This window comes from Scyliorhinus canicula, chromosome 7, assembly GCF_902713615.1.
Source record: "Scyliorhinus canicula chromosome 7, sScyCan1.1, whole genome shotgun sequence".
Classification (NCBI taxonomy): Eukaryota; Metazoa; Chordata; class Chondrichthyes; order Carcharhiniformes; family Scyliorhinidae; genus Scyliorhinus; species Scyliorhinus canicula.
In genome coordinates, this window is record NC_052152.1 from 116,420,000 (window position 1) to 116,434,932 (window position 14,933).

At 42.2% G+C, this 14,933-nt stretch overlaps 1 protein-coding gene across 1 annotated transcript in view; it reads right to left on the bottom strand.

Annotated features, from left to right (window-relative positions):
• The window catches only part of LOC119969305 (lysosome-associated membrane glycoprotein 1-like), a 52,352-nt gene that overhangs the window by 21,157 nt on the left and 16,262 nt on the right, over positions 1 to 14,933 (bottom strand). Inside the window, exon 2 of the mRNA XM_038802757.1 lies at positions 12,709 to 12,827. Within this exon, the coding sequence (XP_038658685.1) occupies positions 12,709 to 12,827 (119 nt within the window). The remainder of the gene's footprint in view (positions 1 to 12,708; positions 12,828 to 14,933) is intronic.

Consider the following 14,933-nt stretch of genomic DNA (forward strand, 5'->3'; position numbering starts at 1 on the left):
AAAACTAAACACCAACATGGGAGATAAGAAGGAATTATTTTCCAATGTAAAGAACTTATATCATCACCAGTGTTGGAAAGCACATTTACTGGTGGAAAATATCAAGCTTGCATTAGCCAGGTTCACCATTGCTTTGAATGCTGAACTATAAGCCTCTGTTTGACCAAACAGGATCATGGTGCATAAAAGAGAAAGCACATGTCATGCAGACAGGAATGATTTCCAATTCTCATCATCTGTCAATAAGCTTACTTCCTCTTTCCTGTCAAAAGGTCATATTCTCCTTCTGCTGAAGCATTAAGACAACTTCAATCCTTATTCCTCTCAATTTTAATTAAAAGCTCTGCACTGAAATTATAGCCACACAACACAGGATAGCTATTTATAACGAACTCTTGCTCAGTCAGACACAACAGTGCTGGTCCTTGTGGTAGGTACATGGTTAAATATGGACCCAAAAGAGATTGCACTCTATCCATGTGACCCAAGTACCAGTCAACTGCCCACTCCACCTAATGTTTACTCGATTCTGCTCTCTCAAACTAAACCAAACACCTCTCTCTCTCGTTCTTCTGAGTTCTAGAGTTTGTAACAACCTCAAATATGTTCTCAGGGTTCAATGTTTCCATAACAGTGAAACTTCCAGAATATCTTCTTACAGCTTGTTTTTCTCGGCTATAACCAATCTCAAGTCTTTCCACCTCTCCTCGTAGCTCAGATTTCTTAAGCTTGCTATCAGTCTGGTTGTCTTCTCTGGTACAATTTCCAATGTCGGGATATCCTTGCTGCGGCATTTGGAACTGGACACAGGTGGAGCTGTACCCATACCTTTGCAGATGCTGGTTTAGCACACTGGGCTAAATAGCTGGCTTTTAAAGCAGACCAAGGCAGGCCAGCAGCATGGTTCAATTCCCGTACCAGCCTGCCTGAACAGGCGCCGGAATATGGTGACTAGGGGCTTTTCACAGTAACTTCATTGAAGCCTACTCGTGACAATAAGCGATTTTCATTTTCATTTTTCAGGTTAAGCTCTGAAGGTAGCAAACCAGTCAATAAGGCATATAAAATTCCCAGCTTTATAAGGCAGAGTACAACAGTTAGAACAAAATAGAATCCCTACAGTACAGAAAGAGGCCATTTGGCCCATTGAGTCTGCACCGATCCTCCGAATGACTACCCTACATTGGTCCTATTCCCGGCCTGTAACCTCAACCCAAGGGCAATTTGGCATGTTATGCTAAACTTTTAAAAACACTATTTTCCCCTCAGCAGGGGTACTATGTCCGATTCTGGACAGCACACTTTAGGAAGGATGTGAAAACATTAGAGACCATACTGAAGAGATTTACTCAGATGGTTCCAAGGGATGAAGACTGCCAGTTAAATGGAAAGTTACAAAGAGCAAATAAAGAGACTGGCTGAGTGGGCAATAACTAGAGGGCACAGATTTAAGGTGAAGTGATTAAGATTTAGATACATTGTCTGAGTAGTGGACACCGATACAATAGTAGGGAACAAGTCATGCATACATGAGAAAGATTGCAGGGATATGGGGGAAAGAGAGGTGGAGATAACTAACTTGGTGAGCAGTGTCCTCCTTCCATGCTGTAGTAGTATTTAATCCAATGATTAGGACCTAGAGGATTTATTACTCTAATTCACCAGCTATAAATGAAAGATTCAACTGTCTGTTCAACACTGAATGCAGCATTTCAGTAAACTATCCACCAATATCCCATGGTCTCGTGTTATCTTTTGTAGCCTATGGCCAATTAATTTCTAACTATCATTCCTCCTGTTAATATTTCCTAGAAAGCACTCGATAACTGAGGAGAGCCAAGTGCATCAAACTTGCCCTGAAGGTAAACACAAACAGTTCAGCAAGTCAAATGACATTTTGGTTAGCTTGAGAGTTTGGCTCAAGTTAGAATCAGAGCATGATGGGAAATGGAATGAAAGTTTGGTCAAGTTAAAAATCAGAGCTTGATGGGTAATGGAATGTCAAGTTGTACAGCAATGTGAAAGTTCTTTGTTAAATGTATTGTTCCTGTGAGAACGCGTTATTACGACCTTAACTGTCTGAGAATCTGTGGTGGGAATGAAACACAGCCGGGGAAAGATTCACTCCTTACGATTTTTGATAAAGAATTACTATGCTATGAAACTAACTGTATTACTAATCATGGGAAGAAAATAATTACTTAATGGAGGGGCGTAATGAGCTAATTGCATCACTAATGATTGAAAGCTTGATGGGTTTTGTAAGAATATATAGTCAACTGTAACTGAGAGAAGTTTGCTTTTTCACTTGCTGTAACTCAGTTACACTTGTGCTACAACCCCGCGGTAAATAAACGAGTTATTTTAAGTTATCTGGTGTTCGACTGATGATTACCTCTGGACTGCAAAAATTTAGTATTATCATTTGGTGGAGAATGCGGGCATCCCTAGTGCGTCGACAGAAGCAGACGGTGTAAGCAGCAGATCGCCTCCGGATGCATAGGGGAAAACAGGGCCCACAATTGTGAGTATTTTTTCACTTTGGTTTTTCCCCTTCGCTGTCCCGGTCGCGAGCCTGTCCTACTGCCTGCTGCTGGAGACGTCCCTACGAGATTCAGGTCAGTCCAGCGAACCCCAGAAACTTAAAGAACTTGGGTTAGAGTCCCTGAGGGTAAAATCCTCTAAAGAACTTGGGTTGGAGTCCCTGAGGCTAAATTCCTCAAAAGAACTGTTAAAGTCCTCTAAAGAGTAAGGGTTGGAGTCCCTAAGAAATAGTTAAAGGAGGTAAAGAGATATCGATGCCAACATGGTCCTTGTTATTACCTATAACCTTCGCGATAAAAGGTTCCCGTTAACTTTATAAGGCGGGTGACATAGAATCTTTACGATGTCACCTTCGAGCTGTTGATTGGCTTGTACGGAGCGCGATTACTCCGTGATTTAAATTATAATCTCCTGCAGATGCGGATAACTCTGCTTAACAACACATAAACAAGGCAAAAAGCGTGCGGACCCTGACATAAAACACCACACACGTAATTTCCTTAACCAATTGGAAAACGGGGCAGGATAACCCTGTAATAAATTCAAAATTGGATTAGTGATCTAGGATCGCTATTAAAATTGTAATCAGAAGGACCATCTGGCATCAGATAAGGGAGTGTGGCCCCTACAGTTATAGCCACAGGCACAGTCAGGGACTAGTGCATTAAGGGAGGGTGTGTAGCCCCTACAGTTATAGCTACAGAAGAGGTTTCGGCATCATCATGATCCTTGCCTTTGTCTAAAAGTGCCCCCGCGATAAGAGGCTTTAGAAGGGTGCGCGATCAACCCTAAGGTAACAACATAACAAGGACGTCATAACCTTGTAGTTAGATAGGCTTGCAGGCACGGATGAGCCTGCCCAAATCGGCCAACAGGGTAGGATAATCCTGTTTAAATTCATAATTGAATAAATGGTCCAGGACCATTTCGCCAAATGAACGATAATCGCAATTATCATTAACTGCCAATAGTGTTAGAGATGGGTAATACGTTAGATACAACCTCTGATAGTGGAAGCGCGCTTCAAACCTTGTGTGAACAATATCCGGAATATTCCAAGCAACTGAGACAATTGTCAGGAGAATTACATAAAAATTTAGGAGAAGAAAAATGCCCACTGGGGGAAAACCAATGCATTAAAATTGGGTATAAAATTGACAAAGAAAGGAATAGTTAAAACAGCCAAGGTCTTAAAAAAAAAAGGAATGCGCATATGGGAAATGAACCAAGTCATTCGGCTATCCGCCTTGAATCTGTATATTAATCCATGTGAGTTTAAGCTTAAATGGGATACGGTGCTGTCAGGGACTGCGGAGTTCCCAGATCTTATCTCCCAGAATTCTGACATAATAAACTGCTTTGTTACTGATACTCAGGCCTTCGTGTGAATATTTTCACCCCTAACATTTAGTGTAAGTTTGGAAGGATGATGCTGAGCTGGACGCCGCTCGAGCAGGTGGACAAGGCGAGTAGCCAAACATTTGACCGCCAAAACTTAGAGTCACTCGGCAAGGCGGACAGACGGTGAGGTAACATCCAACGAATCTGGTATCAAGGCCAAATGAGTAAAAGAGTTAGTTTAAAATTTCTTTTGGTTTTTAAGAGCGCAAAATATTCTGGTAAAAAAAAACAATGATCAAAGATGGGTGTGATTTCTGTGGAACAGAGAAAAATGGTGAGATACACAGAAGTAAAGAAAAGACAAATAAAGTTAGAAGCACAAATGACATAAATTAAACCTTCACACCATTTGGAAGACAAGGAATTGAGCTCTGACTCCTTTAAGCATAGCAATAAAGCGGGTAAAAGATAGCGGCAGTACAGATTGTGCAAACTATTCATAAAGGAGAGGGACAAGACGGATGTTGAGGCTAGGGATGGATGTTTAAATACTCTAGGTCAAGTTGTCATACGGAAGGGGGACGTTTTGGGTATTCTAAAAGACATTAAGGTGGACAAGTCCCCAGGACCGGATGGGATCTATCCCAGGTTACTGAGGGAAGCGAGGGTCGAAATAGCTGGGGCTTTAACAGATATCTTTGCAGCATCCTTGAGCACGGGTGAGGTCCCGGAGGACTGGAGAATTGCTAATGTTGTCCCTTTGTTTAAGAAGGGTAGCAGGGATAATCCAGGGAATTATAGACCTGTGAGCTTGACGTCAGTGGTAGGCAAACTGTTGGAGAAGATACTGAGGGATAGGATCTATTCACATCTGGAAGAAAATTGACTTATCAGTGATAGGTTTTGTGCAGGGAAGGTCATGTCTTACAAACCTAATAGAATTCTTTGAGGAACTGACAAAGTTAATTGATGAGGGAAGGGCTGTAGATGTCATATACATGGACTTTAGTAAGGCGTTTGATAAGGTTTCCCATGGCAGGTTGATGGAAAAAGTGAAGTCATATGGGGTTCAGGGTGTACTAGCTAGATGGATAAAGAACTGGCTGGGCAACAGGAGACAGAGAGTAGTGGTGTAAGGGAGTGTCTCAAAATGGAGAAGGGTGACTAGTGGTGTTCCACAGGGATCCGTGCTCGGACCACTGTTGTTTGTGATCTACATAAATGACCTGGAGGAAGGTATAGGTGGTCTGATTACCAAGTTTGCAGATGATACTAAGGTTGGTGGAGTTGCAGATAGCGAGGAGGACTGTCAGAGAATACAACAAAATATAGATAGATTGGAGAGTTGGGCAGAGAAATGGCAGATGGAGTTCAATCCAGGCAAATGCGAGGTGATGCATTTTGGAAGATCAAATTCAAGAGCGGACTATATGGTCAATGGAAGGGTCTTGGGGAAAATTGATGTACAGAGAGATCTGGGAGTTGAGGTCCATTGTACCCCGAAGGTGGCAACGCAGGTGGATAGAGTGGTCAAGAAGGCGTACAGCATACTTGCCTTCATCAGAAGGGGTATTGAGTACAAGAGTTGGCAGGTCATGTTACAGTTGTATAGGACTTTGGTTCGGCCACATTTGGAATACTGAGTGTAGTTCTGGTCGCCACATTACCAGAAGGATGTGGATGCTTTAGAGATAGTGCAGAGGAGGTTCACCAAGATGTTGCCTTGAAGAAAGGTTGAGTAGATTAGGATTGTTTTCGTTGGAAAGACGGAGGTTGAGGGAGGATCTGATTGAGGTCTACAAAATTATGAGAGGTATGGACAGGGTGGATAGCAACAAGCTTTTTCCAAGCGTGGGGGTGTCAGTTACAAGGGGGTCACGATTTCAAGGTGAGAGGGGGAAAGTTTAAGGGAGATGTGCGTGGAAAGTTTTTTACGCAGAGGGTGGTGGGTGCCTGGAACGCTTTACCAGCGGAGGTGGTAGAGGCGGGCATGATAGCATCATTTAAGATGCATCTGGACAGGTATATGAACGGGCGGGAACAGAGGGAAGTAGACCTTGGAAAATAGGAGACAGGTTTAGATAAAGGATCTGGATCGGCGCAGGCTGGGAGGGCCGAAGGGCCTGTTCCTGTGCTGTAATTTTATTTGTTTGTTCTTTGACATCACAAAACTGCCAACAATTATGGCTAATGACTGTCCCTGAATGTCTCAAGGAAAAAAAAAATCAAATTAAGTGAAGTCCAAAAGATCAGAAAGGGGCTAAAACACTCAATTAGTTTTTGTTCAGGAATATCTGAGGATGACTAATCCTCCTCCCGGTTAGAAACTTAGCAATGGATACATGTCGAGAATAACTTCAGATCGTTTCAAGCCGTCCAGATAAATTCGGCAGCAATTCAATTCATTTGAAATAAAAGAAAAATAAACATCCAGTAATGTCTCTTTCCAAAAACCGGTTAAATAACGAATATTGAAAATTGAAAGAAAGGATGGATAATGTCTGAGGTCACGTAGCGGATGGAGATGGCATCATGCCACGTTCTCCACCACTTTCGATTCTGTACAAAAATGTAACCATTTCAGCAAGCAGGTCATCTGCACAAAGAAATATACATCTCTAAGAATAGCTAATGCCTCTAAAATTAATCAGTGGAAATTGACTTAAATGGAATAACACAGATAAAGTTTTCGAAGGAGAATGAAAAATTTTATTCAGTATTTTCATTGAGCTATTGTGAAAATTCTGTCTCATTACTCTGATATTTGTGAGAATGTGTATGCTTGGTCTGTGAATGTTAATATCTTTCTGCTACGATTTATCTTCTGAGAAAGTAACCTTGGGTTTATAATCTGGAATTTTAGAATAGGCTCCAGAAGGATTTTTACTTAACTGTAGAACCCATATAGGAAAAAATAGCTGTTTAAGCGTAAAAATTAATTCCCAGTTTTAAAATTAAAGAAAACACCTTTGAAATTAGAGTGAATTTTATCCCATGATTATACAAGCTGAAACATTTTAGACTATGATTACCTTGTTTTTGATGGATGGATATCGAGTCAAACATGTGTTCGAGTCTGGCCCAGGCCAGTTAGGATTGTGCTGGGGTGTGATCAGATCGCTTGGGACAGATACGAGGTAGCCTACCATGGACGATTTCATCGCCATTTTAGAGAGAGTCAGAGACAGAGAGAGGGACTGATAGAGACAGCGAAAGAGAGCGAGTCAAGGAGAGACAGAGGCAGAGAGGTAGTTAGATAAAGAGAAAGAGCGACAAGAGTTCCAAAGACAGACTGAGTTACGTAGACAGGGAGAGAGATTGACAAGAGAGAGAGGGAAAGAATTCATATTTCATTTTCCTAGTTTGACTTTAAAGAGAGGGAAAGAATTCATATTTCATTTTCAGACTTTGACTTTAAAAGTTATGTTTCAAGCTGTGATTATTTGAAAGCTTCAAATTGTCTACGCATTGCCGTTAAAAATTATAGTTTGAGTACAGTTAACAATTTTTTCTTTTCCAAGGCTATCATTGGCATTTCCAGGGTAATTTTGATACACAAGGAATTTTAATCAGGGTGCAAAATCACGTATGTAAGAATAAAAAAATATTAGTTTTATGGTGTTCAGTGGAAGTTAGGATAATTGAAATACATATGACAAGTTGCAATGCATATGACATATGATCAAGTTTCATTAGTTCAGGGTTAAAACGTCCCAGACACAAATAATCATCAGTAGGGTAAAACTAACCTGTCTCACAACGCAGATGTTTTAATTATGAGATTGCAGAATTAAGTATAAAGAACAGATGGGTAAATGAAATGAAATGAAATGATCATGGACCCATGATGTTCGTCTGGGAAAGAACCACGATACAGCGCAAAATTGGTTCAGTCAGATATTCAATAACATATTGTGTTTGATATTTTAAAATAATTGTTCAAAAAAAAGTAACTCTGATTACAGCAACTCCATAGAGAGCACATATCGTTCTGAGACTTGATAACGGGAATTTGGCAGCAATCAACTTTTAGTCCCAGTCCATTTGAGTGAAAAATATAAAAAAACGTTTAGAGATGCGAATGGCATCATTCCAATTTATCCACCCACTATACGCCCCTTTTTGTCTCTGCAAGAAAATTAACCCTTTCAACAAGCTTTTGTGTATAATCCAGAAGATGTCTTGACACTCCCATGCTGGGTTTGCCTGTCAGCTCTGGCCCTTTTAATTCTGATAAAGTAATGAAAAGTCCACACAACTGAAGATGCATTTTAATTGGAACTTACAAATCTTAAGTTTTGAATTTTCAGATTAATTAAGTCACTCTGTCCCATGCAGAATGGATCTTTGGTGTTGGAACATAGTACATATAGTGCAGATAATTACAACTATAGGTGCCACGATATTTGCAGAAGCTTCAGGAATTTGAGACAGTTGAGTTATTATAAAATGGATATGAAAGGTTTGGCATATATAAGGACAACTAACCCCTGCATAACACAAGTGTTCGGCCCATACAGGAAAAGTTTCATACGGACAACATTTCACCTGGTGACGACCAGGACACTTTTCCTTTCAATTTTTAGGTTAAACATTCAGGAAAGGCTGGCATGACAGCAACACATGTGGAGACTTGTGATGACTCTGGAGATCTCAGAACCACTACAAGCACTTCAAGGCACTTGAACATCATTGGCTTATTGACTTCACGTACACAGGATACATGTTGCTCTATGAACTCTGGTGCTTTAGATAATTTTATTGATGAGATATGCATCCCAGCAGTCAGGGACTGGACCAAGGACATAGCTTATTTTAATGCTTGACTACAGCTACATTCGGGGAAAGATATCGGATGCGTATACAACATGTGTCTGCTTCTCGCGCATTTCAGTATTGTTCATAATATGAATTAAATATGTACAATGTTTTAAGTAAGGTTGTTATGAAGCAGGCTGCCAATGACACGGGTGCCACTAGATTTTGAGGGCATGACGACCTACACAGGGTTAGAAGAGGTATAATCAATAATGTAGTGACTTGATTTAAGACAGAAACTTCTATGGTAAATTCACTAGACATGCAAAGGTTGAATGTGAAGGTAGAACAACTTAGATATTAATGACACAAAATGGCTGAACAAGCCACATTCCCTGTAAACTGTCTTATGAGACCCAAGCGTGGGTATGTACAGGCAGTATCCGCTAAAACAACAAGCTATTCCCAGCCTGGGCTCTCATTCAGTCACGGCCTTACTAGGCCAGCTCCAAACTCAGCATCTCACCATGGCTCAACAGAACAAGTATGAGATTTTTCTCTTGAACAATCCAAAGCTCCAATTCCACCATTGCACCACTATTAATCTGCAAATTTTCTCACCAATCCACCCCTTGGGCAAGAACACCCTGGGCACGATTGCATGTCATTTATAAAGAACGATTCATCTGTCAGGAAGGACCTGTCGGATGCCACTCTTAACGATCCAGACCTGACCATGTTCACAGATGGAAGTGCTTCCATCGGTGAAAGGGGGGAGCGGTTATCAGGAAATGTGATAGTAAATCAGGACGGGCAAACCTTGGAGGCAGCAGCCTTTGAAACCCTGTTCTCAGCCCAACAAGCCGAGTTATTTGCCCTAATTAGTGCCTGGAAGGGATTTAAGGGTGACTATTTATACAGACTCTAGATATGCCTTTGGAGTCACGCATGACTTTGGCCAAGTACAAGGGAAAAAAAGAGAGAATTTTTGACATCCGCCAGCAAACAAGTTTCACACAAGGCATTAGTTTCTCACTTGCTACAGGCAAATGTTGCCCAAACAAATGGCGGTTATAAAATGCACTGCCATACATCGTGTAAAACCCCCAACAGATATAGGAAATAGACAGGCAGACCGCCAAACCAAAGAAGCTTCCTAATGGAAGGGGATGGTGGTGAGTCAGACTAAAAATATCACCAAGCCAGTCTCCCTCGGAAAAGCCAAAGCCAACTATTACCGACATCGTTAAGTTGCAGGACGCTCCTAAAAGTATGAAACAGTTGTGGGAAGAATTGGGGTGTCATTATGATCACGTAACTAAATTGTGGGTCATCCCGGCAGGACAAACTTGTCTGACCGACGCCTTGGCAGCCTGGGTCACTGAATGTGTTCACTTTGCAACTCATTGTGGTGCACGATCTACGGGTGATATATATTGCTGAAGACTTGGTGGCATCCAAGCTGCAGGAAATAGTACAAAACATTAGCAGTCGATACCTGGTATGTCAGCAATATAACCCTGGAAAAGCAATACCCTGTGAAATGGGTAAAACCCTGTTACCGGAAGGTCCCTTTGAGACACTCCAGAGGGATTACACTGAGTTGGAAAGATGCCAATGTTATAAACACGTATTGGTTATTGTTGATGTATTTAGTAAGTGGATAGAAGTTTACCCCACTGTTGATAACTAAGCTTCCACGGTAGTAAAGGTTTTGATGCGAGAAATTGTTCCTAGATTTGGGATTCCACATCGATTAAGCTCTGATAATGGACCTCAATTTGTGGGACAGATCAATAAGGAATTTTGTACTCAGCTGGGAATAAAAGAACAATTACATTGCGCGCACCTACCCCAGGCAGCGAGAATGGTAGAAAGAGCTAATAAGACATTAAAAAACGAAACTACAGGCAGAGACTAGAGACTGGAGCCACTTGGCTCAAATTATTGCCTATTGCCCTCTTCCAGATACGTGCAACCCTGGCCGGAAAGACACGACTGAGTCCCGCCGGAATTCTATACGGCAGACCCTTTCGCACCCCCTGGGATCAAGAAAACAATAACTACTGAAATGGCCAACTATGTGATAACCTTCACTAAGGTGTTGAAAGGCCTCCATTAACGGGTGCGAGCTGCTTATGAGGAAATACCTCCCTTCTGTCACTATTAATCCGGGAGAGTATGTCCTGATTCGTAATTGGATTAGGAAAGTACTGGGGAAAAATGCCTGAACCCACATCCATCGTTGTAAGGCCTTAAAGTAAAATGAAAAGTAACCTTTTTGTTTCCAAGCCCTGGGTTACAGTTCCACCCAGCCTGTAGGATGAAGTACCTACTTATCACCATGATCCTGATGGGACTCTTGGAGACAAATGGGGAGGCCAAGCAAAGAACCTGTGGAGGCAGCGGAAAACAAGTCCATCACCTGTGTCGGGACGACACTTTACGCTGCATCAACAACGACCCCGAGGAAGGGGGATCCTGGAATATGACCCCGGTGGACGGATGTTCAGCCTACGTGTGACGACCACACCAAACCCTGCTCCTTGATGGAAGAACTGAAGGAAGATTGCACTGCCATCGGATTGGATATAGTTGGGACTATAGTTGCAAAAACAGGCATAGTACTGCCAGGACAAAAGTATAAGGGAGAGATGTGTTAGTGAAGAACAACCCTTATAGGCAGGAAAGTGAAAGGGATCAAACATTAACCCTTCTAAGGACAAGACGTAACGTAAACGAAAGGCAGAAAAGGGAATTACATGTAAACACGTATCTGGGCGGATCATGGGGGTCTTATCTGGTGCATGGATTAGTGCCTGGGAGTTGTAATACTTGTAATAATCATATTTAGCTTCCTAGTGAAATGCTTGTGTAAAAGTATCAGTGCAGCAGTAATTCCACAACAGTTAATACAGCAACATGAAGAGAGCCTAATGGATGAGAAAGAAGATGCAGAGGGAAGGAGGAAAATGATAGAAGTGCAGATAGAATGGGAAAGACTGAAACAAGTGGCTATGGATTAGAAGTTATCATGAAATGATAAAAGGGGGGAATGAGAGTTTGGCTCAAGTTAGAATCAGAGCATGATGGGAAATTGAATGAGAGTTTGGTCAAGTTACAAATCAGAGCTTGGTGGGTAATGGAATGTCAAGTTGTACAGCAATGTGAAAGTGCCTTGTTAAATGTATTTAAAAAATTTTTTTTTTTTTTTTAAAGTACCCAATTATTTTTTCCAATTAAGGGGCAATTTAGCATGGCCAATCCACCTACCCTGCACATCTTTTGGGTTGTGGGGGTGAACACGGGGAGAATGTGCAAACTCCACATGGACAGTGACCCAGGGCCGGGATTCGAACCCGGGTCCTCAGTGCCGTAGGCAGCAATGCTAACCACTGTGCCACCGGGCTGCCCCTTGTTAAATGTATTGTTCCTGTGAGAATGCGTTGACTGTCTGAGAATCTGTGGTGGGAATGAAACACAGCCGGGGGAAGATTCACTCCTTACGATTTTTGATAAAGAATTACTATGCTATGAAACTAACTGTATTACTAATCATGGGAAGAAAATAATTACTTAATGGAGGGGCGTAATGAGCTAATTGCATCACTAATGATTGAAAGTTTGATGGGTTTTGTAAGAATATATAGTCAACTGTAACTGAGAGAAGTTTGCTTTTTCACTTGCTGTAACTCAGTTACACTTGTGCTACAGCCCCGCGGTAAATAAACGGTTCTTTAAGTTATCTGGTGTTCGACTGATGATTACCTCTGGACTGCAAAAATTTAGTATTATCAAGCTGAATTGCAAGCCAAGCAATTGATTAGATTTTAAACACTATCCAGTACTGCACGTTAATACTCAATTCTGTTATTTTCAAAACACAGAGAATATCGCTCTGTATCCACTTTGGAACTGACAAAAATCAAATTAATTTTCTGTTTACCAACACCTTTGTGAGCTTTTGTTACATTTTGTGTAGGCGATTAGTGGATGTGAATTTTAATCATCTTGAGAGCAGGATACAGAGATTGAGAGCCAAACGGAAGTAATTATGTTACTCACCTCCTTTTTAGCAGTGGTTTTGTAGTTGACAGAAAAGTTGGCTGATAATTCAGCCAGCAAGCATACTTTACTTCCATCTTTCACCTCAAATCTCTTCATTAATGCAACCTGTAAAAAACCTGCACAAAGAACATTTTGCAATTAAAAAAGAAAAACATTGAAACACTCACTAGAAACAAATATTTGCTAACGTTCACTCAATAGAAAGTAACATATTTAAGGAAAGTTGTAGTGATGTTGATGGCAGTTCAGAGGAGGTTCACTAGGTTCATTCCAGAGGTGAGGGGTTTGTCATTCGAAGAGAGATTGAACAGTTTAGGCCTAAACTCTAGAGTTTAGAAGAATGAGGGGAGATGAAATTGAGGTATACAAGATAATAAAAGGTATCGATAAAGTTGACGTGGAGCGGATTTGTGGGGCATTCTAACAAGAGGTCATAAAGTGGGAGCAAATTTAAAAAGTTGAGGAGAAACTACTCCCAAAGGGTTGTGAATCTGTGGAATTTGCTACCCCAGAGTGCAGTGGGTGGGACAGTGAGTAAACTTGAGGAGTTAAGACAGATTTTTAATTGGTAATGGATTGAAGGTTATTGGAGAACGGGAAGAACAGTGGAGGTAAGGCCAGGTTGAGATCAGCCATGATTGAATGGCAGAGCAGAGACGATGTGTCAAATGGCCTTATTCTGCTCATATAGTTTATGAATTTCTGGACTTTTGAAACCCAGATCTGCTGTAAACACCCAAGGCTCAGTAACACCACCGCATTATTTCTAAAAGGAGATAACTCACACTGTCCTCTCATCTACTCGGACAACAGTACAACCCAGCAATCTTACAACAGAATCCCCGTATGACCTAAAATGGACAAGTGTAATATTTTTTGTGACTGCTTCTTCAATTTCTCTAAATACAGTTAACATTTGGCAAAGCACATTACAAATTATTTCATAGCAAACATGTACCGACCATGAATGGATTGTTTAGATGACTTAAACAAGCCTCCTGTTACTTCAGAATATGAACCAATGGTAGAATTCTTTTTTTTAAAATAATTTTTTATTGAAAAATTTTGTATTTATACAACAACAAACAGTAATGAAAATAGCAACGGTCTCTAACAATAACAGTCATAACACCCCAGAACCGTAACAGCTCGTACACCGAACCCCCCCCCCCCCCCCCCCAATGACCAACAAATTAAATTAACAACATATTAAATTGAATAACCGTAGAACAAATAGATAACTCTTCCCCCCCCCCCCCCCCCCCCCCCGGGTTGCTGCTGCTATTGACCCATTTCCCTATTTCTGAGCCAGAAAGTCCAAGAAAGGCTGCCACCGTTTATAGAACCCTTGTACTGATCCTCTCAGGGCGAATTTGACCCTTTCCAGTTTGATAAATCCCGCCATGTCACTGATCCAGGTCTCCACACTTGGGGGCCTCGCATCCTTCCACTGCAGCAAGATCCGCCGCCGGGCTACTAGGGACGCAAAGGCCAAAACACCAGCCTCTTTCGCCTCTTGCACTCCCGGCTCCGCCGCTACCCCAAAGATCGCGTTTGACCCTGGATCCAACCACCCTCGACACCGTCCTCGCTACCCCCTTCCAAAATTCCTCCAGTGCCGGGCATGCCCAGGGCATGGTTCGCAGGACTCCCCAAACACCTGACACACCTATCTTCGCCCCCAAAGAACCTACTCATCCGAGTCCTGGACATGTGAGCCCGAGGCAGCACATTAAATTGAATGAGACTAAGCCTTGCACATGAAGAGGAAGAGTTAACCCTCTCCAAGGCATCCGCCCAAGCCCGTCCTCCATCTGCTCCCCTAATTCCCCTTCCCACTTAGCCTTCAGCTCCTCCACTGACGCCTCCCCCCTCCTGCATTACCTTATAAATATCAGACACCTTCCCATCCCCGACCCACACCCCCGAAAGCACCCTATCCCTTGCCCCCCGCGAGAGCAAAGGAAATCCCTCCACCTGCCGCCTAGCAAACGCCTTTACCTGCAAGTACCTGAACGTGTTCCCTGGGGGGAGCCCGAATTTCTCTTCCAATTCCCCCAGGCTCGCAAACCTCCCGCCCATAAACAGGTCCCCCAACTTCCTAATGCCCACCCTGTACCACCCCCTAAGTCCCCCGTCGGTGTTCCCCGGGACGAACCGATGATTCCCCCATCCACCGAACCCTTCACTTAATGGAGCCTCCACCGAGCCCTTCACTTCCC